Source organism: Mytilus californianus, unplaced genomic scaffold, assembly GCF_021869535.1.
Source record: "Mytilus californianus isolate M0D057914Y unplaced genomic scaffold, xbMytCali1.0.p SCAF_12, whole genome shotgun sequence".
Taxonomy (NCBI): Eukaryota; Metazoa; Mollusca; class Bivalvia; order Mytilida; family Mytilidae; genus Mytilus; species Mytilus californianus.
In genome coordinates, this window is record NW_026262604.1 from 10,533,052 (window position 1) to 10,559,608 (window position 26,557).

Sequence of the window (26,557 nt, forward strand, 5' to 3'; positions counted from 1 at the left end):
TGTTGACGTCAAATTTTTTGAAGGGGAAATATATAACAAATGGGGCTTGGTATTTTTGAGGGGTATTTGAATTAACTTAAACTTGCATAGTTGATTTATGTATAAAATTGACAAAGTAAACTCGTGTTTTTCATCGAAGGAAATTCAATGTTCACACAAGTGTTTGTGAACCAGAAATGATTACACTAGTGCTTTTGTACCAGAAATGATTACACTGATTTTGAACCAGGAATGATTACATTGATTTTGAACCAGGAATGATTACACTATAGTGATTTTGTACGAGGATTAATTGCACTAGTTATTTTGAACCGGGATTCATTACACGAGTGTTTCAGATCCATACATTGACGAAGTGTTTGGGTACTCATTTTGATTTGAACACATGAAAACACAATAACGTTTTATTTACAAATTAGATTTAAATGATTTTTCTATGCAAATCCATAAAATCTTATGATTTGAATTGTCACTAATTGTAATAATCATATACTGCATTGCCGAAGTTTTATAGTGCATTTGCGTTTTAATCGACTTAAAATCATGTCCTCTATGTCAATATCTATATATCATAAAACGGCGGATAGATTGATTCAGATCAATTACACTGGTTCCTTGAAAATTATTCTAATTCCAACCCATAAATGTATGTAAACAATAAACCGGTCAATATAAACAAAACAACGATATCAAGATCGACGCTTTCAAGCTATTTACATCCAATATTCTCTAGTGAAAAACAGGTACCCGGAATAAATACACGGTGGAATGAAATTACGCTTACATATGCACCCTCTATATATGTAAAAAAAACTGCGCAAAAGTGCCAGTTTGAAATTGTACATGTAAGAGATGTAAGCCGGAGTCTGTATTATGCGTGCCTTTTTATATTATCAAAATGCCAAATCCAGCAACCTGTCATTTACAAAATATAAACCTGACGATATTCGCAGCAACTTTAGTATAAGCAGGTTATTTCATTATGGTTTGAGTTTTATCCAGAAACAAAAGAAGTTTAACGACTTAAACAAATATGTACTAGGAAACTGAAATATGTTACTACGATAATTAAAATATGGCTATTGTTGTGAACGTGATAGATTAAATTCTTGCTATACTAAATATACTTATATATATTTCCAATCCAGGGGACCAACGTTTACTAAAACTACAAATTAGAAGTACAAAGATACTAGTCCATAATACATTAGTCACGATTTTCTAGATATATGTGGTTTTGATATCATTAGTTGCTATCTTATTATTTATCCCATATCTCTATTTATTCACACAAAGAAACACCAACACTATTTTTTACATACATAAAATTGAGAATGGAAATTGGGAATATGTCAAAGAGACAACAACCCGACCAAAGAGCAGACAACAACCGTACATACATACTTGTTTACTTGTTCTAAAAACTCCTTATAGGACTATGAAAAACCTCGGGCTTTTCCCCGACGCCTATGTGAGCAATATGCCCTCCCCCCATAAGGCAACTCTGTTAATCGTCTTTCAGTCGTTTTGTCTCCCCCTTGAACTTGTTCATTATGTCCAACTAAAAAAAAACCACACCATCCCCGAATTCCCAGGCGTGAATTAACATGAATATAAAACCTAAATGATTTTAAGATCTCATTGTTTTTAGTCTGTTTCTGCCATTTGACTTACAATTAATGAGTCATTTGCTTGTAGATTACGAGAAAATAATTTGTAACAGGACCAGTCTGACTAATGCCAGTACCCACTTGCGTTTTTTTTTAGACTCAAGTGAATACGGGGGGGGGGGGGGGGGGGGGTCTGGCTTTAATCAGGCTGTAACGGGACATGAATTATGTAATTTTATTTCTTCCTTAACCAAGTGCACATGTATTTCTGAGCCTTTGTTAACTTTCTCCTCATTCCGATGTTGCTGTCCTGTGGAGACCCGTTTGTACGATTACAAAGCTAGAACTTTATTTTTAAAATATTTCCGAAACTATATCAGATTTCTTCTGTACAGACCAATGAATTTCAGAGACTGATTACACTTGGAACACAGGGAAAGTTATTTGGCCAAATAATCAAGTTCAACCATTTTTTTTTCTCATTCGATGCTAAAAAAAACTCTTTTCTACATATGATCATGAGTTTCAACGTGTGCTTGTATTGGCCTTTTTTGCCTAATTCCATCTGTATTCTTTCAGTCCAGTAAATTTCGTTTTTTTTTTCGAATAATACGAAAGAGTGTCCACCATGCACTTGCAATGCACTATTACTAGAATAAAAGAAATAGAATGATATACAAATGGATGGAAATTAAAAAACCATTCACACCGGTAAAGGAATGTTTTCATGGTTGGCCATATCTTCTATGACTAATAAAACTAGAATCTGATATAATTACATGACTATTAATAAAATTGAGAATGGAAATGGGGAATGTGTCAAAGAGACAACAACCCGACCATAGAGCAGACAACAGCCGAAGGCCACCAATGGGTCTTCAATGCAGCGAGAAACTCCCGCACCCGGAGGCGTCCTTCAGCTGGCCCCTAAACAAATATGTATACTAGTTCAGTGATAATGGACGTCATACTAAACTCCAAATTATACACAAGAAACTAAAATTAAAAATGATATAAGACTAACAAAGGCCAGAGGCTCCTGACTTGGGACAGGCGCATAAATGCGGCGGGGTGAAACATGTTTTTTGAGATCTCAACCCTCCCCCTATACCTCTAGCCAATGTAGAGAAAAACAAACGTATTATCCATATCTTCGTAAATTTTTAGTAAATGACGGGACAAAAAGAAATCTCTTCATCAATAAATCATTACACTTTTATTCTTTTAACAATTTTTCAACCCGAATTTCAACGGAGATGGTCCTGCCATGATTCGATTTTGGAAACTGGACTTAGTCCGTAAGTCTAGTTTCACATTAATCACCATTCAAAATACTTTATTTTGGCCCAAAGGTTAATAGCAGGTATGTGTATCGTTAATTTGAAAGTTAAAAAAATGTATTAGATTGCTTTAAATTACAATGTTAAATTAAATACACTAATTAAGATATAAAAGACTTTAAGCAGTCTTCACGATGAACTGCCAAATCTACAGGCCCGGAGCTCAATTTTTGAAAATTTTTAGTTAGATTCTGTTGGCTTGTAGATATGATTTTTACAGGCCCGAGAGCAATATTACAAGCCTGGGCTGCCTGGGCTGCCACTCAGCGTGAAGACTGTTTAAGTGAAAAAAAAAACAGTTTCAGACTTATCATTCGCTGCTTCAGTAAAAAAAGACTTAACGAGGCCGGAATTTCAGTTGTATATCAACGAGAGCTTTAAAACAATGAGAGAAGATGAAAATCGTCAGTATTAAAGTTGTTCTCCATTTTGTCACCAGTAACAATAAATTCACATTCAAAAAGCTTTTGAACGAGCGGTTTATATATAAGTTATCGCAAGGAAATCGACAGAGCCGCCTATCAGCCGTACGGCAACCCCAAATAAAAATTCGGGGTTATTCGTTGAAATTCGGGTTGAAAAAATGGTTCAAAAAATAAAAGTGTGATGATAAATTGATGGAGAGATTTTTTTTAATATTGTGCCGTCATTTATTGAAAGGAACCATGATATGTGAAAACGTTTAAACTGATTTGGTTTCTGTCACTTGGAAGAAAAAAAAAACACAATCAGTAAACTTCTTCTGAACAACAGAAGGTATACACATACATAATTTAAAGTGTCATAATTTACCAGCAGCATTCAGTGCCCTAAAGTCCACGTTTAAAAAGTTTGAGGTGCAAAATAGTTGATTTAACGAGTTTAAACGTTGAATAATTTAATTTTGGATGTAACGCGTCTTCTGATTGGCTGACGTTGTTTTGTTTATCAGCTCATAGACATAATTTTGTCATGTGACCGTGACGTCATCAACGTTTTTTCATGGTTTACTCCGGTTTAAAATGGAATTTAGAATTAAATTATAAGAAATGACTGTAATATTTTTTCTGTCTATTCGAAATAACATAAAAAATGTGGTGCACACTTTGAAATAACCCGCTACGCGGGTTATTCAGTGTGCACCACATTTTTGATGTTATTTCTTCATAGACAGAAAAAATATTACAGTCATAATGATTCCTTAAATATTTTTATCGATACATTGAATTCGTTTCGTCTACGTTATAGCGTAGAAACGTCACGTTCCGTAATATAGCGTTACTGATGTAAACAAGATCTCCACAGCTCCAACTGCAAGGGATTTCCTTCTGTTAAAATGAGTTTCCAAATAGTGTATAAGCATTTCAGGTATGTAACTTGTTTATTTTATCAAGTTTTACCATTTGTTATACATTTTTCGTACTTGAGCGCTCTGGTATTGTCTATATCGTCCCCGGGTAATCTACCTGGGAGCTTGCACCATTGAAGGTAATGGAGGGCGAGCTGGACTCAGTGACAACAAAAAAAAATAAAAATTGAAAATAAGTCACTGAGACCAGGACTGGACTAGTGCTGGTAGGTAATGTGTTGACGTTACGTTACGTTACGTATATATGTATGGCAACGTAACAGTGTGAAAAACAAAGTCTCAGTTGGAAAGCAAGTCCTTGGAAACGTCCGTTGTCGTCAAGCTCTATCAGCAACAATAGCAGGGGGAATTAATTAGGTGGCGCTACAGTCGTCCGTGACGTCAAAAAGTCCGCCAATAGCCTAGTCAATTTAGCTCTAAAATCGCTCAACCTGCAACTAATTGCAACACAAGGTTTTTTTAGTGCAAATTATAATATAGACTTGTACTAACAACATACTAAAACTATACATTGATATAATTGGCGGAAAAGGTTATTTTGGGGTGAAATATGTGGTTTTTAGAGAAAAAATGCTGAAAACTGGAAAAGAAGAAAAATTGTTATTTATGGTTACATTTTTAGACCTAAAGCTTGTTGAAGACAGGAAACCTTATCTTAATAGAGTATTATGTAGTCCTCTAGTTATTATTATTCATATTGAAGTAATTTTGAGGTGAAATGAGTGATTTTTAGTGAAAAAACGCTGAAAACTGGAAACGTAGAAAATCTCCGTTGTTAATGGTTAATATTTTTGAAATTTGATCTATATAGAAAAAAGAACATACTATTTTATGTTTTATTTGTGAAGTCCTTTAGTTATCAATATTAATATTTGGGTAATTTTGGTTGAATATATGTTTTAAGACCGAAAACCCGGAAAACTGGAAATGAAAATATCTCGGTTATTGATGGTTAAAACTTTCAAATTGGGATCTTAACAGAAAATAGAGAATACTATCTGATGTTTATCTTAAGAAGTCCTATAGTTATTAGTATTTAAAAAATTGTTATTCTTGTGTAAAATGTGATTTGTAGAGAAAAATTGTGAAAAATGGAAATAAAAAATTCGATTATTCATGGTTAAAACTTTTAACATAGGATCTTTATAGACAGACAATAATATCTTATGTTTATTGCATATGTATTCCTCTTGTTATCGATATCAATAACAATCAATTTGTTGTGTGAAATATTTTGTTTTACACGCTAACTACAAAACAAGAATATATCCATAGTACACGGATGCCCCACCCGCACTATCATTTTCTATGTTCAGTGGACTGTGAAATTGGGTCAAAACTCTAATTTGGCATTAAAATTAGAAAGATCTTATCACAGGGAACATTTGTACTAAGTTTCAATATGATTGGACTTCAACTTCATCAAAATATACCTTGACCAAAAACTTTAACAAAAAACTTTAATCTAAAGCAGGACAGACGGACGAACGAACAGACGCACAGACAGAAAAACATAATGCCCCTAAGTAAGGGGCATATAAAATGAAAATTTTAAAATCTTGGTTATTTCTAGTTTGGTTTTTAAAAACGAAAAAAATGGAGAATGGAAACAGGAAATGTGTCAAAGAGAAAACAAGGCCACTAATGGGTCTTTAACATAGCAAGTAAATCCGGCACACGGAGGTGGGCTTCAGCTGACCCCTTAATTATTTTGTACACTAGTTCAGCAAAATGGACACCACCCCAAACTCCAGTACATACAAATGAACCAAAATTATCACAAAAATAAACAAAACACACAAGACAAACAAAGGCTAGAGGTTCCTGACTTGGGATAGGTGCAATAATATGGCAGGGGTAAAACATGTTGTGTGAGAACTCAACCCTCCCCTAGTTTCTCTAGACAATATAGAATAAACAAACACACAGTAAATATCAGTTTTAAATATGTGCATTTTGTGGAAGTTTGAAATTTTATCTTATGTTTCAGTTATGTATTTATAGTAATTATACGTGTAGGTATAATAAACAAAAAATTCGTAAGGGTTCCCCTGAACCCAGTGTCTCGCCTACTTTTGCTGTTAATCGCAAGCTCAACAAAAATGAGGAAAAAAAATAATAAAAATATTCCTCTCTATACTATCTTTTCATTGTAAGTAGCTTCTGTCCAAGTTTGGTAAAAATCCAGGATAGTTTATGAATCTAATAAATGTTTTAAAAACTTAAACTACAGACTGTATGTAATGTTAACTGGAAGAAAAACTAAGTCCATTTATAAGTAAAATACGGAAAAAATGGAACAAAATTTTAACAAAATTTCCTTCTTCCTTCTAGATACTAGCTTTTAATCATAAACAAGCTTCTGTCCAAGTTTGGTACAAATCCAGGATAGTTTAAGAAAGTAATTAAAATTTTAAAAACTTTAACCACAGAGTAAAGTAATGTTAACTGGCAGAAAAACTAAGTCCATTTATAAGTATAAAATACGGAAAAAATGGATTTTTTTTTTACAAAATTTACTTCTGGATATTATCTTATGATCATAAACAAGCTTCTTTCCAAGTTTGGTACAAATCCAGGATAGTTTAAGAAAGTAATTAAAATTTCAAAAACTTTAACCACAGAGTGAATGTAATGTTTCCTGGCAGAAAAACTAAGTCCATTTATAAGTAAAATACGGAAAAAATGGGAATTTTTTTTTTACAAAATTTATTTCTGGATACTATCTTATGATCATAAACAAGCTTCTTTCCAAGTTTGGTACAAATCCAGGATAGTTTAAGAAAGTAATTAAAATTTCAAAAACTTAAACCACAGAGTGAATGTTATGTTTCCTGGCAGAAAAACTAAGTCCATTTATAAGTAAAATACGGAAAAAATGGAATTTTATTTTTACAAAATTTACTTTTGAATATTATCTTATGATCATAAACAAGCTTCTGTCCAAGTTTGGTAGAAATCCAGGATAGTTTAAGAAAGTTATTAAAATTTCAAAAACTTTAATCACAGAGTGAATATTTGTGGACGCCGCTGACGACGACGCCGACGGAATGTAGGATCGCTATGTCTTGCTTTTTCGACAAAAGTCGAAGGCTCGACAAAAATGATTGTGTTCAAAAATAACTGTAAATTAGTTTGGTTACTGACTTTGATTTTGTCATGTTAATTGCTGGAAAAGTCATTTTTCTAGTGTCCTTGCATCGTCATTGACTGTAGTCCTTTTTGTGTATTTTTTCATTAGCTACTTTTACAATATTTGAATTGCATAAAGTCACAGTTAAACACAGACGATGTGATTGCAGATTTTGCTAATTTTATTTAGCAAGCTCTATCAATATCCACGTTTAATTGATATATAAGCTTTTTAAATTTAGAAACATATACTAGTTCACTGAATTAGCATTAAAAGAGGGGCAAAAGATACCAGAGGGACAGTCAAACTCATAGATCGAAAATTAAATGTAGATCTGATATTGTTTAAGGCAATTTCAAGAGCAGCTTTGTAAATATGATTATAAGTTTACCTCAAGAGCTTGAATTTAAATAGTAATTGTACTAAAGTGGTCCAATTTTGGATGTTGAAAATGAGATAAGCACTGTTGAATGAATTAATGGGATCACTTCCTGGAGGAAGTGTTAATAGCAACAGCGCCTTATGTGTGTACCCTATAAACCTGCATGTATGTGGTGGTCTGAAACATCAACCAAATGGTAATGACAAAGAACTAACATGGGTTGTCTGCTATATGAAAATATTATGGTCAAAGATATATATATATATACTTACTAATATGTAAAGAAAAGCATTACCAAGTTCTTTATTTAATATATCTCATTGAATTAATTTAATAAAAGGTAATCAGCTTTAGCCTAAGAACTGTAAAAAATGATCATGCATCATCTGTGTATGAATTAAAATTTGTAGTGTCTGTGGGCGACTTTGATGGCCAGAGATAGCGTTTAGATAGTCATGTCTAATCTGAAAGTATGTCTGTTGGTTTTTGTTAGTCGTTTGGGTTGCATTCTCGTTGACTTTAAAAACCTCAAATCTCTCTTTATTCATAAATATACACTATTACAGATATATCAATGTTAAAGACGCTGTTTTCTGCTTCCGGAATGCTGACCTGTATTCAACTCATTTGAACGAAACTATAAAAATATTTAAAAAAATACACCTCATGCCAAAATATTATAAATGTTTAGCTTTTAAGGTCCACTAAACTCTATCAGTGATCTTTTGGTAGTAAGTTTGATCACTTGCCAATGAAACCACCACTTATTATAAAATCTCCCTACTTTAAAAACATAAGAAGATGTTGTATGATTGCCAATGAGAAAACTTTCCACAAGAGATATCAATGATGTGGGTGTGGATGTAAACAACTATAGTTCATCGTCAAAGTATAAAACAAGTCAAACGAAAAGCTGAAAGGCCTGATTAATGTTAAAACAATAAACGGAAAAACAAATATGACAGACAGCAAACAATAACAACCAAGTAATAAAGGGCCACTGACTTGTGATAATCATATTCATAGTGTGCAGGGTTAACCCTGTTTGCGAGCACTCAACCCTCCAATAATCAGGAACAGTTTTTATTTAGGGGCCGGCTGAGGACCACCTCCTGGTGCGGGATTTTCTCGTTGCGTTGAACACCCATTCGTGGCCTTCGGCTGTTATCTGCTCTTGATCTGGTCGGGTTGTTGTCTCTTTGACATACAGTATTCCCCATTTCTATTCTCAATTTTATTTAAATAGCAAACAACGTAAGAACAAATTGTAAAACCCTGTTGGAAAGGGCTCAACTCAAAAAGATCAGCACGGAGTATATAACCAATTAACAAAAAGACACTGAGTTCTCATAGCTAGTTCAAAGCTTTGTAATTACAGTTGATGAATAAATACTGTTGGCACCGACTAAAATATGAATAAGCACACATCCGATTAGTAACTAAAGTGAAAAGTGGATTCAGTGTTACAGTCAAAGCTTTATTTATATGGTGTGTGAGTACTGAGATCGTCGCAAATTACATGAGTAGCTATTTGCTTCGAGGAGCCTGAAATTTTCATTTGTGAAAAAAATATTTAACATAAAATCATTTAACAGTCTCATCATTCTTATTTTTTTATGAAACATTGTTGGATTCTAAATCTTAACATGTTTGTTCCAGAAGGTAAATGAAAAAAATATACTGATTTCTTTCTAAAGTTGTGGAGAAAAATACATTAAAGACTTTGAATCTTGCAATAACATTTTTTTTTATAAAGAACAAAACATGTGTTTCTGGAACCCCTCCCCCAACAAAAAATAAACTGTCTGTGCCTTTAACACAGGGGCAGAATTCTTTCAAATACCAAGTAAGAATGTGACTAAGTTGGTTACTCTAATTCAGTACAGTTTTCCATTTATAGGTTACTTACCGACACTATTTTGGAGAATTAGATTCTTGGATTGTAAAACAGCAGAACACAATCTCGGTCTATATCTTTATTCAAATATACAAATTTTGAGACAGGAAAGTGATTCATTGTAATATTATTCTTTTAAATTGAAATAATTATGTATTGTATTGTATTATTTCAACTGTTTTAAAAAATACAGAACATTTTTTGTATAATTTTATTTCTTTCAACTTTGGCAAATAAGGGGAAGCAACTCATATAACCTTACTTTTACTACAAAACATTTTTATGAATTACACCACTTTCCGCAAAATATATTTTTGTATAGTTTTATTATGTTGTTCATAGATAGTAACAGACTTGTTTTTCAGAGAAAAACTTTGTGTTGCAATTAGTTGCAGGTTGTTCACTAAATTGACTAGACTACAAATCAATCGGCTAAATGATTGACGTTTAAAGCATTTATTTCAACTTGTCATGCTTTTATTATAATTGAATTTTAAAATTTGTAGGTTTTGCGACCAATTTAGTTTCAATATGTCATACAAATAATATCAAAAATAGCTTGTCATTGCTATTTCTTTATCCTGTCCGTTCTAAAAAATTTCAGCCATCTTTTTGTTCGCCAAAAACATCGATTTTTCATAACTTGACGTTTGCGTATCCAAATACGGAAAAGAACGGTAATAATCTTAAATGAAACGGGGTAAACTATTTCAAATTTCTACACAATTTTGAAGCCATCATTTTTTACTATTATACATCAATTTTGGTGACCACCAGTCATGTCAATTTGTACCTGGTTTTGGCTGCGTTTCTACTTCAAAACAGTAAAGTTCAACTTCTTTTCATTGTACCTGTTTCAAAGTACTCTAAAATACTGATTTTATTCTAGGTATGAATGAAATTGTGATTAAAAATTGTTGTTTTTCACAATTCCATACGATACCTCCATTTTAAGTAATTAAAACCCTTTTTGATCCCCTACACAAATTGACGGTGACATTGTTTTCTTTTTCAACATACGTCATATAACGTTTACAAAATATGTGTCAGGGTCATGTGCATAGTGAAAATTTACACGTTGGACAAGTGAAACAACAAACAAAGTTCTTCTTTATGGCGTTTGAAACTATAGGTCTAAGAAAATTTCATTTATATTGGAAGCAAATATGACAAATTAATGATGGCTTATGCCGCTAACTTATGGATAAACAAAAGCACAAAAATAGCAATAGAAAATGCATTGCAAAGCAAATTTCTGGAGGAAAAAAACATATGAAAAAAGGAAATGAAGGTCAGTTAATATTATATTTATATTTTATAAGTTAAAAACCTTGCTTAATAATTATTTCTACACTAAGTAAGCTACATTAATAAGAGCGAACACTAGCTTTTCAAGTCAAACAAGAAATTAATTCATAGAGATGTGTTCTTACAAAATTGAATTTATTCAAATGGCAAATTCTTGTCAAATTTAATCATCAATTCATTGATCATTATTAAAGTAAAATGCACAAGATATGTCATACCAACTTTCATTTCTGAGATTAATATTCAATTATTCAGGTAAATTATACAATTATTTGTTTATAAATATGTAAAGCAGCAGATACAGCAACATGAAGAGAAGAAGCCTTATTTTTTTTTTAAAAGTTTACATTCATAATCTATAAAATACCCTGAGAAATTGGACAAGGGCTACTGTGCTAGCTAATCTAATAGTTGAATTTTACAATAATAATGATTTTAAAATTCAGAATTATGTCACTTTCACTTATAATTTTAAGCATTATTTTTTTACAGAATTTTTGTCATTTTTTTGGTAAACTTTTCCTTTTTCTGTATGATATTTTCTAGGCAGTATTGTACTGTTCAACTAAGAAACATAATATGCTTGAGTTAAAAGGCTTTTTTACTTTGAAGAAACTATTGTGACTCTTAGCTCCACTATTAAAATATAAAATATAAATGGTCAGTACTATTTTTTTTTCAGAAAGATTATTTGAATTGTATACAGTATGTTTCATTGCATTAAACATTGTTAGAAGTAGTTAAAAATCCATTAGGAGTGATTCCATATCCCATTATAAAAATTACAAACTGAAAGTAAATTTTATCAGCCAGAGCTAATTTATATCAATTCAGCTAGGTTTCTAGATCTAATTTTTACCATTTTTTTTTTTCTTTTAATTTTTACCTGTAATCCTTCTCTGAAAAGTAGGGAAGTATCTCTTCTTAATATTATAATAACATAGTTGTTAATCGACTTTCATTTATTTTCTTCTTGATTTTTGTAAAATAAACTCCCTTTTTATTCATTTTGGTGGGTTTTTATTTTTGACTGGTGATATCAAGGGGAGATAACTACTTGCACAAATCGGCAAAAAAACCACCGCTTCGTGTTGAACATAACTTGACGTTTGCGTATCCAAAACTGTATTGCCTAGATATTCATATCGAGTGTTTGTCTTAATGAGATGCTTTACTAAATTTAAATTCAGCCCATCATTTTTAGTTTCCTCGAAAATATTTAGATTTTTCGATCAGGAGCCTTGACAATTTTCACACAAACTTCAAGTTTGAAGATAAAATAAAGAATAAAGGACTTTGAGTTGATGTGTAAGTTTTGACGAGTTAAAACTATGTATATTCAAGATTATTTTGATCAATAAGTTTTTACCATGACAGTGGTATTTTAGTGAGTAAAAGTGAGGATTGTCTCATCCGTAGTTTTACTGAATTTTCACGGTCACGTGACTCTATTGTTGCTGATAGACTTGGGGTCAAACCGTGACCTGCTTTCCAACTGGTCTCGGCGCTCAAAGGGTTAACTCTTTCAGTGCCAGGGAATATTTCGCAGTTTTCCTTTTACTGCCAAGCTTGTTTTTTTCTAAAGTACACAAGAAAATTTGCCGTCAATGACGATAACAATAACGTCGCGTCATAAGATTTTGCGTAAAAGGGTACGACGTCTTTCAGTGATTGCATTTGAACGGCAATTTCGTATACGTAGAAGTAAATTGTACTTTTTCGGTAATAATTTTATTAACAATCTCAGGGGCATAGGTTTTAACTTTTTTATTTCTTTTTAAATTCGAAGAGATGGTTCCACAGCGCTCAAACAAACAGTTGATAGTTGAGCTTCCTCAAGGGGTTTTTGATTATGTGATTACTTGGGCGTTTTTTAGTGATTATTTGATAACCAGACCAAATATTTCATGATTATTTGATTATTTGATAATCTAGGAATGTATTTTTATACGCCCGTTTACGGGGCGTATTATGGTATGCCGTTGTCCGTCCGTCCGTCAGTCGTCAACATATCGGATATAGTACCTCAAAAACGCTTTAACCAATTTGCATAAAACTTTGGTGAATTGTTAATATCTATTGACGAGAGCTCCCTTTCTTTTTTTTTTTTATAAATTTTAGATATTACAATTCTGAGTTATGGGGTTGTATTATAAAGAAATTTACCAAATCAAAAACTAGTATCTTCGAATCGTGTTGCAAAAAAAGTTTCCATAAAATTTTAATTGTGAAAAATAAAAGCGGCAAAATCAAGAGAACTAAACACCGTATTCGTATTTTTTTTTTTTACAGCAGATATATTTTTTTTTATTTTTTGAAAGAGAAAATGTAAAGATGGATGCAATTTAGAAATTCGATTTAAAATGCACATGTATCCTTTCGTTCGTATGTTATATATAATTGGCAGTGATTGGGTTTAAATTATGGTAAACTTTACATTAATTTAACAGAGAAAATTCGACATTTTCCTGCGATTAAAAACCCAATAAATATAGTTTTTTATGACTGCATAAAAAGAACACTATATATCATATTTACTTTGATATTCTAAAAGAAAACTTGCATTCACTGTCCTTCTTTTCTCGCTATTGGAGAAAAACAGATTTTTTCCTATATACACCGAACAACACAAATGAAGCACCACTTCTTTCCATACATAGCAATTTTTTATAAAATATAATCTTAAAATGAATCCCCGGGTTTAAGAGAAATTTTCGTTTTTGTGGCGACAATATGGATTTCAACCAAACAATAGTCAAAAATCAAAAGTAAGTTATTTTCAAATTGGTCATTACAGAAAAAATAAGATCAAAATTTTAACATCGTACTAATTTTTCATTGTTTTTAGGTGAAAAGATTCACGCGACTTTCGTTTTTGCAAAAATGTATGCCCCACCTATAGGGGCATTGTGTGTTCCGGTCTGTGCGTCCGTTCGTTTGTCCGTCTGTCCCGCTTAAGGTTAAAGTTTTTGGTCAATGTAGTTTTTGATGAAGTTGAAGTGCAATCAACTTGGAACTTAGTACACATGTTCCAAATGATAGATCTTTTTAATTCTAATGTCAAATTAGAGTTTTGACACCATTTCACGGTCCACTGGACATAGAAAATTATAGTGCGAGTGGGGCATCGGTGTAGTGTGGACACATTCTTTTTCATTTTTGTGTTGACAAATTGATTTTTTTAGAAATTTTTGTTGATGTTGATGACCCCAGTAACATTGTGTAAATTTTTGGACTCATTTCAAGCACTTATAAAGCAGTCATAGATTTGGCTGATATGATCATAGGTACATGTGCTTGGGGACAGGACGAGTTTTTTTTTTACCTTCCCCTATTTTCCAAAAAATATATACATCAGTAACAGCTGTGGATAGTAAACACGGAATTGATAGTAAATAGCAAATACAAGTTATTTATAGTATATTTATCATTTTATGTTCTTATAATACAGAAAAAAAAACGCGAAAATAATTGAAATTAATAGAAAACGATAAAATAATGGATTTTGGAAAAAAGGGAGAGGGCCAAAAAAAATTGTCCTGTCCCCAAGTACCTATGGATATGATGACAGAGAGTTATAATGATGGACGAAAAACTTTAAAAGTATGGAAAAGGGTAGTTTTTTAATCTTATGCACCGTATGGTTATCAATGCATACACATTATACCAATAAAATAAATCGGATAACATTAAACTGTCAAGATTAGCTTTCACGCAACAGCTTATTGAGGATCTCGCCAAAGACCACATGATGCAAAGAAACGAAAATCAAGACAATTAAAACAAAAATGAATAAAAATGGAATAAGGAAGTTGCCTCGGTCATCGAGAGAAAGACTGTGATGTTTGTTCAGACAGGAATGGTTACGGGGGTCAAAGGAGGAGTAGGACAGTGTGTCGAGTATGCAGTAAGGGGGTGCGCCGGGATTGTAAATATAATCATTAGTGTGTTGAATCTTGATTAAAAATATATTATTTGTTTCTGATAAAAAAAAACGATTTTATTGTAAGTATCGTTTTAAAATGGAGAAGTGAGGACATAAGACAACCCACCACACCAAGCACTTTAAATACTCAACTTTACTTTTCCCTAGATGGTATTTTTAATTGATTTTTCGGTCATTCTGGTATTTGAAATCGCTCTTCGAACATGTTTAGGCTTCTTATTTGTTTGATAATTCCATAATTAGGATCTGGACCACTACTGAAGATTCATTATTTGATGAAATGTGCACATACAGTGCAACAAAATTGGTTTCAGTAATTAAACATTTCGACTGCTATCATTAATAAGTGAAACTTCTCAATTTCTTTAATATATGATTTTTTTTTATATAAAACAAAACAGAAAAATAAGCAGAAAGTCCATAAAATGAAAAGAAATTGAAATAATTTATATATATACTCTATAAAAGTATGGCCGACGCAACTAAAATGAAAATTTGAAAGCACTTTGCATGCATAACGTTACGTTTTGTTACGGCACAGTTCTTCGTCTGTGTAGCCACTCCCATAGTTCACAAAAGAGGCAACGTCACTGAAGCCTCTTGTTCGACGTAAGGAAAAAAACATCGGCCGAAAATCGGCCCGTGGCAGTCAACGTAGTATTTACAAATCGGCCTAAAATCGGCCCGTGGCACAGAAAACGTTAATTTCAATATTTTTATTATAAACAAATAAAGATTGCACAGTAATGAAAAGTCGTGCAAATATTTCACAATAACCATACAAAAAACTGTTCATATCTGTGAGTTTATCTTTTAAAATTTAATAAAAATTCAATGGACTTCAAATTAGTTTTTGGCAATGTTCTAAAACAAAAGCGTATTTATATGAATTAATAGGGGACTATGGGATACGTGAAACACTTTTGACCTAAGACTGTATAAAAAGGTTCACCTATTTTTGAAAGAATTAATTCAATAATATTTCGGTAAATAAGAGATAAATGCATCATTGTATTCTATTTCCAGTCAAAGTTCAACGAATTAAAATTGTTCGTAAAATTTTACAAATACTGTGACATTCCCTATTTACTGTACTTAAATTACAAATTAGAGGAAATCCGAAAAATATGTTGAAGCTTGTTAAGAAATTATTTGGCACGGAAAATTTAAGGTCAAACATAAAATTGATAAAACAATAGGTGTCCCTAGTTTTTGGAACATATACAGGAATCAAAAATATGTTGTGTTTTTCAATACATTTTGGGCCATAAAAAAGAATAGGTTTGTTTGCCCAAACCCTACCTACCCAGAATATAGCTGCCTACTCAAAATCTTTTATTGCCCTGATATGAAAATATTTTTTTTTATTCAGATAGGCATGAAGACAAATAAACATCTGATACTTAAATTTCTCTTTGCCAAAAAAAAAAGAAAAAAGAAAATGCCTACCTACCTACCCACTGTCTCAACTTTGGGTAGGGTTTGGGCAAACCTAAATTTTTTTAAGTGTGGCCTTGTTATCTCTTACACGGTTCATGTTGTGTTTCTGAATATGAACGAACCTTTAGTAGTACTGCGAGCAAGATCACAAACCCCTTTTCCATAGAGGTTTACTCACATATGATTGCAAACACTTATGCTACCTTATATTAATCTAAACACTGAAAATTAACAGTTCTTTTTTATTTACTCACCCAAAAAATCAGCGGACGACTACATGTATTGTATAATTTTGAAACGTTTATCCTCTATTTTTCAGACAATATTATCAAGACAGGACCAGAGACAGTGAATCATCATGACACGTGCTGCTATGGTTACACTTCTCGTCATGATGTGTATGGCACTTATTGTGGAAGTCAAATCTATACATAGAAGAAAGAGGCTTAGTACGCATTTATATTAAACTTCTGTTTCTAGAAAAATCTATTGTACATTTCTTCAGGTTTTTTTTTAGGTTTTTTAGCTCACCGTTCCGAAGGAACGGTGAGCTTTTGCCATCACTTGGCGTCCGTCGTCGTCTGTCGTCGTCCGTCTGGTGTAAACTATTTCAAACATCTTCTCCTCTGAAACTACTGAACCAATTCCAACCAAACTTAAGCTGAATGATGCTTAGGGTATCTTAAAAAAAGTTTGTGTTTTATTTACTGTTTCGTCAAATAACATGGCCGCCATTGCTAAAAATAAAACATTAAGGTAAAATGCAGTTTTTGGCTTATATCTCAAAAACCAAAGCATTTAGAGCAAATCTGACGAGATTAAAGTGTTTATTAGGTGAAGTTCTATCAGCCCTGAGATTTTCAGTTGAATCTGATAACCCATTGTTGTGTTGCTTCCACTAAATTGGTAATTTTAAGGAAATTTTGCAGTTTTTGGTTATTATCTTGAATATTGATAAAAGATAAACTGTGAACAGCAAAAATGTTCAGCAAGGTAAGATCTACAAATAAGTTCATATGATCAAAATTGTCAATTGACCCCTTAAGGAGTTATTGCCCTTTAAGGACAATTTTACAAAATTTGTTAATTTTTTCTAACTTTAAAAAACCTTCTTCTCTGAAACTGAACCAATTCCAACCAAACTAAAGCTGAATGATTCTAAGGGTATCTAAAATAAAGTTTGTGTTTTATTTTCTGTTTCGTAAAAAAAACATGGCCGCCATGGCTAAAAATAGATCGTAGGGGTAAAATGCAATTTTTGGCTTATATCTCAAAAAGCAAAGCATTTAGAGCTAATCTGATGGTAGTAAAAATGTTTATAAGGCCAAGCTCTGTCAGCCCTGAAATTTTCAGATGAATCTAACAACCCATTGTTGGATTGCTGCCACTTAATTGGTAATTTTAAGGAAATTTTGCAGATTTTGGTTATTATCTTGAATATTATTAATGATAAAGATAGACTGTAAACAGCAAAAATGTTCAGCAAATTAAGATCTACAAATAAGTTCGTATGACCAAAATTGTCAATTGTCCCCTTAAGAAGTTATTGCCCTTTAAATCAGTTTTTCACAATTTGTTCATTTAGATTGCTTACTTTAAAAAATCTTCTCCTTTGAAACTGCTGAATCAATTTCAGCCAAACTTGGGCTGAATGAGTTTCAGAGTATCTAGTATAAATTTTGTATTTTATTTTCTTGTACGTCAAGAGACATAGCCACTCTGGATAAAATGAAACATAGGGGAAAAATGCATTTCTTTGATTTTGAAGAAAATATGACAGATCTATACAAAGAACAATTCAATGGAAGTTTTATGCCATTCATTAATATATATTGAAAAGCAAAAATAATCATTGATGAAAGATTTAAGCAAAAAATTACAGTTGAGCGATTCAGGCTCTTGAGAGCATCTTGTTTTTATAACTATACAAGTGAACAAAAGTAACGATACACAAGTTTGAACTCAAATTTATCATAAAATATAATAAATAGGAAAAACTGTTAAATTATCCAATGTAAAACATTCATTTGCAAAGCAAATGCGTATGATTAAAAAAATCTGACCAAATTGGAAAGTGAGAAAATACCGTGTTATTAAACACAGGGGTTAAATTTATTTTACGGAAAATGATGACAAAAGTCGGCACTTAATTTCGAAGATGAGAACTTAGTATTTAAATATCTGCAAAGGCATTCAAAATTTTAAGCAGAACATGTTTATGTATAAAGTTTTAAGTTCTAATATGGATTTTTGAATTTTTGGTTGAAAGTACGAATTTTGAAATAACAAAAATTGCAATAAAAAAAATTCGCGTATTTGCCTTAAATCAATGGTTTTGATAAGAAAATAACACTCTGTAAATATTAGACTAATTGGGCAATTATTTACCTTGGTACAGTGTATCCAATTTCATTATATATGGAAAATACATTGCCTTGTATTGTTTCTTTTGTTGACTAGTATAGAATCCCTGTTTTCTCACGCTTCAAATGTTATATTCGTTTTCATACTTCTACAAGTCAAAGAGTGATTTTCTTTGTAAGAGATGCCACACAGAAAGACAACGGACGACACATGGTCGAGACAGACTGGTTTAGCAAAGGCACAACATCTATGATTTTTTTTAAAGAACACAACATTACTTTCAGTGTTCAATTGTTTGTGTAAAAAAAAGAAGATAATAATTTTATATTTATCTATATTTTTTATGGTCCATAATGTCTAGTTGACCTTTCAGGCCCAATTTAAATGAGATTAACAACCAGTTCTTAGATATAATATTTTCATTGTTGTAGCTGCAGAAATGTATGAACGCCAATGGGAAATTAATTCTAAAAAACGTGAGTATAATGTTTTTTTTATTATTGTTCTTCATTGAAAGTAAAATAATAAAGAAGGTTTGCAAAATAGCTTATTAATAATAAATAATTTTGAAGAGTATAATTGTGATAAATGGTTGTTTCTCTACAAATCGGTGTCAATCTCGACGGTTATAAATTTTGTGTGTGTAGGGATCGGTGCTAAATGGTTAATTATGCATGACAATACCATTTTTTTTTAATCGTTATAAATTTTTTGTGATCGGTTTTATTATTGCCTTTAGTCTGTTAATTTCACATAAAAAACGGAAGTTAAGGTGGTACATACAATGTAACACTACAGGGAGATAACTCTGTAAAAATCAGCTGAACGTTTTAATCACGTTCTATTGTTAAGGAAATATATTTTTAAGCTTCTCAATTATCCAAATTAGTGTTTGTCAAACTGCTATATATCCAATTAAATTTTTCCGATAAAGTGAGTGGTTCAAGTTTTTTTTTAATTTTTTTTTATTTTTGACAAAGGGTCAAAGTAAATATTTTGTCAAAATTTTATGAAATTTAACCAAGCCAAATTAATTTTAGTCAAGGTGTTTGGTTCTGTACCACCTTAACAATTTCGAGTAATTATTTCACAGTCGAAGTTTTAACTTATAAGTCTAAATAAAAAGGGTAAAATTCATTTGGCCGGAAAGGTTACTACATGTAACGCAACGTACGATGTGATACGAAAAAGGAAGAAAATATAATCTTTCTATTAGCTGGCAACTTGATCTTTTTGACAAACTTGTTAAACTGGCTGTGAATTATGGGGATATGAAAACAATGACATCCATGAAAAAGTTTATTTAAAATTTTGTAAACTCCTCCATTTAAAATCCACTTCACCTAGCTATGTTATAAATGGGGAACACAGTCGATACCCTCTTATTAGATATTGATATCAAAATCAGAATGATAGCATATTGGTAGAGATTGAAGTTAAAATTTTGGCATGGTAGTCCACATCTTAAATCTTGTAGCCAATATATATAGTTCTATACAAGAAAAGCAGAAATTTTAGTAGCCCACACCAAATTTTAAGATCCATTGGCGAGCGGGCCCCTGCTAATTTCAAACCCTGATTGGATGCTACATTTTGTATAATCTTAACAGTCTTCGCGCTCAACTACAGGCCCACCAGCCCTCAGGCTTGTAAAAATGCTGTCGGGCCTGTAAAAATCATCTCTACAAGCCAATAGAATTTTTACTAAAATTTTCGTAAAATTCAGCTTCGGGCTTGTAGATTTTTATCATTTAAAAGTTTATCGTGAAGACTGAATCTATTGCTGAAATCAGAAAGTGATACCACTTTAAGGTCTCCCTGGCTCAATCATATTTCCAACATTTTTAATGAATGTGGTCTATCTTACATATGGAACTTTTACAATTATGATTGGTTAACACTTTCACTCCTGAATTATTATTTTTCGCGGAATTTTTAAGCCGAAATAAATTATCACGAGACGATTGCCTGACCGGAATTAATTTGACAGGTGCCGCGCCAAAATGACTATCGTATGTTTGATCGCTCATTTCTCTGGAACGGATGGGAATTTAGTCTAAAAAATTGACATTCGTAGTCTTTATAATGACTTATTGAATCTTGAAACACCGTCGCTCTGAAGTTTATGTTATATTTGTACACCGAAATGGTTTTATCTATCTCTCAACGTAAGTTTTGTCAGTGAAAATTGTCCATTCAATTTCGTTTGCGTTTGGGCAATAATTTCCCTATTTTAACCCATGGATGTTTACTAGAATGAGCCTACGTACCGTCTGAAAAGATTCGTCACAAAGTAAATTTTTTTCGAGTTGTTTTTTCAAAAATATGATTGAAAATCGTCCGACGGTCACGAAGGTGAATGACCGCCATTTTGTACACAACACCACTGATTGAAGGGAGACAACACCATCTGTTATCTTGAATTCCCATTTGCAACGCTGGAGTTGTCTTTCTTTTGCCCTTATATAAGCATACTAACATTCAGCTTGAGTCATAAAAAATAATTTTCTAACATTTTAGACTCCTTAAAAAGTGTTTAATATCAACATTAAAGGGAAACTTCGCAAAAAAATGAAAAATTGATATTATGTTCATTCTGTATAAAAAAGCACAAATTCATAAATATTAAAGTTTTATTCTGCTATATAAGAGATCACCATCGATTTTAAATTTAGAGTATCAATTCTCTGCATGAGGCCATTTTGGCATCTTCTCGGTTTAGAAACCACGATATATCTATAAACCACAAAGGACCAAAACCAGCAGTAACCTAACGTAGTCGTAATTGCGTGTCGATATCTTGTCAAGCGTACAGTTATTTTATCCGACAAGAAAAGCATAAACAGTTTCCCGGGTAACAAAATGATTATAATAGACATGGTTGTGCAACCTTTCCTAACTAACATGATACGGAAAATGTAATTATTTTTTTTAAATAACTATGGTCTGTCGTATTTAAACTTGGTTTTTTTACCAAGGATTTGTATTTGTTACTATACAAATCCTTGTTTTTACTAAGTTTTGAAACAAGAAATTTATATGGGAATTAGTTAAAAAGTCAAAGTTCAAAGTCATAAATAAGTGTCCCGTGTATAATTGTTTTCGAAAATCTAATTTGTTCATAATTCTTTTATGTAATAAACTTTTATGTAATAAACCAAGTGTTGAAGACCGTACTTTGACCTATAATGGTTTACTTTTATAAATTGACAATTTGTGACTTGGATGGAGAGTTGTCTCATTAGCACTCATACCACATTTTCTTATATCTAATTATTTAAATAAATTCAGACCTTCCCTTATCTGATCACCAGCATGGCTAAAGGAATTATTCCCAGAGGTATTGTGAGGTGACACGTCCAGGTATTCATGCGATTTCCTGTCAGGCTTAAAAACTCTTATTACACAATTACATAAAGCAAGTTCATGCATCCCTTCATTTCTAAGGGTATTGATCAGTGTACACGGCCGATAACTTGTAACTTTCCATTTTGAAACTATCAGGTGTAATATACATCTTTGTCTTGCGTGTCCGATAGTGATATACTAGTCATTACTAAACACATACGCTTGTTTATAAATAACATTTCTGGTGTAAAGAATGATATTTATGAAAATCTAAATAATTCCAAAAAAAGATTTGATAAAATTTTTCCAAGGGTAAATTGTGGAAATATAAGTATATACTCGTTGTCAATAATGATGGACATTTTGAAACATACAAATATTGATTTAACAAAAATGTACGCACGTGTCGATCATTGGTTAATACGCCTAGATAGAAAGTTACGGAACTATAGATAGTCGCAATTAAAAATATATACATGTTTTTGAATATAACAGAGAAACATCCAGAACCAATTTGATTTAAATACAGGTTGATATCTTACTTGCTTTGGTTCATCGAAATTATGGACATAGTAAAATAACAGATTTATATTTCATTTAGATTGTTCTCGAACAGTTAAAGAAATTCGTCATCACCACAATTGATGAGTATAATGTATAATGATGTGAACATGGTTCTAAAAGTACATTATGCTAACTTTCCTGTTCCGACATGCATGTAATATATATGCCACTTGACGTAAACTAATGATCCCCAAAAAAAATCTATTTGAAGAAATAAAGAAACTTCACTCCGGATAGACTGATAGTATTTGTATTAACGTCTGATTAGCTAGATGGTTGATTAATTTATTTAGTAGGCTTGTGGGGGGAATAAACTATTCCCAAATATTGCACTTATGCATAAAATATTAAATGAGAGTAATATGAGAGAAAATATAAATACGAAAAGTCGCATATCTGGTAAAAGAAAGTCTCACTGGCAACTATAGAATTTCACGTACAATTGTCATTCTTAATCGAAATAACGGGCAGTCATTAAAATACATGCATGTACACTTTGACAAAAAGAGGTGCCGCAGTTGCATATTATTCATCATAAATCTATTTCAAGTATATACTTTCCTGTCATTCTTATAAGTTAACGCAGAGACATGTATTTATACATCTCTAGTTAACAACAATCAACCATATAAATATTTGAATCTGATGTGACTTACCGTTCATCTCTTTCTTTTTTCTTCTTTTTTTTTTTTTTTTATTTGGGCAGGTACACAAACATTGTAATGTTAGATATACTGTTCCCAGGTTGGGAGGGGGGCGGTGGTTGGAGGTAAAGTATATTGAAAGTTACAAAATAAGAACGTTGTATTTATGAATTTACATGAATAATTCTGATCTTGGACGTAGGTTTCTTTTTTTTTAGTTCAGAGATTTAAATTGAGAGAAAAAAATCTAGTCAGAATTTAAATCGTACCGGCAATTTCCACCTAAGACTCCTCTAAAATCATGAATGGTCACGCTTCACAATCATCAGAATATTCTTTGCATTGGTACATTCTGTATCGGTAGTGATTTACCTTGACATTTCCGGGTATAACAGAGCTACTTGTATATTACCTGTATGTGGTTAGGTGACGTCCCATGAGGTCTTACGTATACAGGTTCACATTGGTTTCTGATAACAAGGTTTTATGACATTCACACATCTGCATGTTCTGTATACCAAATTCTTATCTTATTTTCAGACCAAACGAGGATGTGACTATTTTCCAGGAAAAATATGGAGTATCAAAGTATCAAATTAATTTCGGGATTTTTTTCTTTCTTCGTATCAAATCACAGAAATTTAAAGAATATACTGCTTGTCCGCTTGAGGTGTATTCTTGTCAGTTAAGACTGACATATATGTATCTGGTATAGAGTGGGTTTATGAATGAATGATAAGTCTTTCAAAGGTACAAGATATAAAGCACATTGAAAATTGATTCCGCCGGTCTGTCTCCATTCAAAAAAGGAAAGTTGACGTTATATTGATTCTGTTATTTTTTTTAAACATCACTGGTCAAATAGCTAAGGTATGTATACGTTGTGAGATTTTAAATATTTTAATAAGGGCATTCCCGGTTAGGTAAATGTAGATCGCTGTGGACGGACCAAGCTATATTAATCATGTAACCACGATAATTTTCGCTAAACATTGAAATATTCTAGCTCAATACCCATGATAATTTGAAAAAAGTAAGTACAGTGTTTGGTTTATACGCTCGTTTTCGTGGGCCATTTTTATTTATAAAATTATTTAATTGAAAGTAATACAGAATTTCGATGTTACAACAAAATACTCACCTATCTATTATAAAATTAAGCTTACGCAAAATATAAAAGATATATATAACGGCGATTCAGGTATTTTGCCACCATATTCCTCCCCAAATAATTAATGTTTTTATCATTCATACGAAATGTTGTTCACACCTGTAACGGTGAACCGTGTTGGCTAAAATTCACTGAGTGAAGATCAAAAGAATAGAATTACAGAATGCTAATCTTTTAATTACCTTGAATTTAACCACGCATTCAACAGGTAGTCACTAAGTGTCACAGTACAATACACATTGTATTTACACAGTACTAGTGTGAAATGTTTGATAGACTGAAGTAAAAGCCTTCAGGTGAGAATACAAACATGCATTTGTAAAACAATATCAGTTATATATGTTTGTTCAAAATATCCGTCGGAAAAAAATTCATAAAAAAATATATTCTATTGTATGATTTACTTTTATTACTATAATCATATCAGAAATCCTTTAAATATAAATCCTACATTTTAATTTTGAAAGTTGCATGGCTGATCACTTTACTTTCTCAATTATTAGTTGGTTAATAGCTACAACAAAAGTCGTCGATGCGCTTTAAATCGCGTTATTGGATGATTAACGAACAAGACTTACAATGAGATTTATTCACTCCCGGCATGCAAAAAGACTTAAACTACGTCACATAAGTCAGGAAGTTCGAATAAATTAAATTATTAATTCCCAATTTTCTTCTTTATTAGTGTTCATATCCAGATAAAACTTGGTGAATATGTTTTTTATTGTATTATGAACATAATAAGATGAAAAGTAAAAAATCGCGAATTTTCCCTTTAAACAAAGACTTACAAAATTTTCAGTCTGGTTTTCAATTACATCTGAGACCTTGTCTGCCTGAGTAAACAGCTACTGTCCTTCACAAAAGTTCATTTATAAAAAAATGTCAATGTATTTAATGTTTTTTTTCCATCCATTTTCAAAAAAAGTTTAACAACAAAACTGTCAACTATAGTCATAAATTCGGAACAAACTTCAAAAACAGAACAACAAATATACTGGTCTAAATTATATCAGTTCCTCTCTGTGTGGTATTTTGAGAAACACTCAGGCAGACACAGGTGTTTATTACATTCCAAACATCCAAACTTAGTCTGCTTGATAGGAACCTGGGGATTATTTCGGTTCCTCATATAACAGAGATGGCACTTAGATTTTTTTTCAAAGGAGGCCGGCATGTGACGTTGAAAAAGACGGTTCTCAACAGGCATAAGTGATGGTCTTCCTCTACGGGTCTCAGAAATATAACCATTAACCAACCCCTTGGCTACAGAAATGGAAAAGTCCAGGAATGTCAGATTTGTTTGGTGGTTGGTACTCATGAGAAACAGTTTGAAAGCATTGAATTTAGCCATTTCCATGAGCACAAAGAAAACTCTTTTGCTCCACTTGTAGGTTTTGTGGTTGTAGCAATAATACTGAATGTATTGATCAGCATGATCAACACCACCCATGTTACATGTGTAGTCAGCTACTGCCTTAGGGCATTCAAAATTTTGTCTAGTGAAAGTTCCATTATTATTGACGAGCCATTTTACTTGTGAAGTTGAATTGTCATGGATTGTTGAAACGGTGTACACATTTTTTTTGTCACTAAAGATCCCTTCTGCCTGAATTTCATGTCTCCACGGAAGTTGATGCCAGAAGGTTTTTTACACATTATGTCCTTAGGTAACCCTCTACGATTGTATCTGACTGTACCACAGGCATACGTACCAAAGTTTTCATAAAGATTAGCAAACAACTCAGGACTGGTGAAAAAATTATCTGTATAAAGATGGTACCCTTTACCTACTAAATTTGAATTTTCGAGGCATCTCTTTACAACACTGCTACCAAGGTGTGTCTGGGGGATTGCATTTCGTCCTGGATAAATGTCCACATACTGGATATAACTGTATTGTGAATCTGCCAAAACCCAAGCTTTCACACCCCATTTGTGTGGTTTCTGTGGCATGTATTGCTTAAATTGTACCCTCCCTTTAAATGGTATCATGGTTTCATCCACAGTGATGTTTCTGTGTGGGGTGTATTCCTGTTGAAAGGTGGTATTAAAATGTGTA

The 26,557-nt window shown here is 32.1% G+C and overlaps 1 protein-coding gene across 1 annotated transcript in view; it reads left to right on the plus strand.

Moving 5' to 3' along the window:
• The window catches only part of LOC127721349 (lithostathine-2-like), a 178,872-nt gene that overhangs the window by 27,891 nt on the left and 124,424 nt on the right, over window positions 1–26,557 (plus strand). The window contains exons 2-3 of the mRNA XM_052228098.1: window positions 16,724–16,853; window positions 19,200–19,244. Coding sequence (XP_052084058.1) covers window positions 16,763–16,853; window positions 19,200–19,244 — 136 coding nt within the window. The 5' untranslated portion in view covers window positions 16,724–16,762. The remainder of the gene's footprint in view (window positions 1–16,723; window positions 16,854–19,199; window positions 19,245–26,557) is intronic.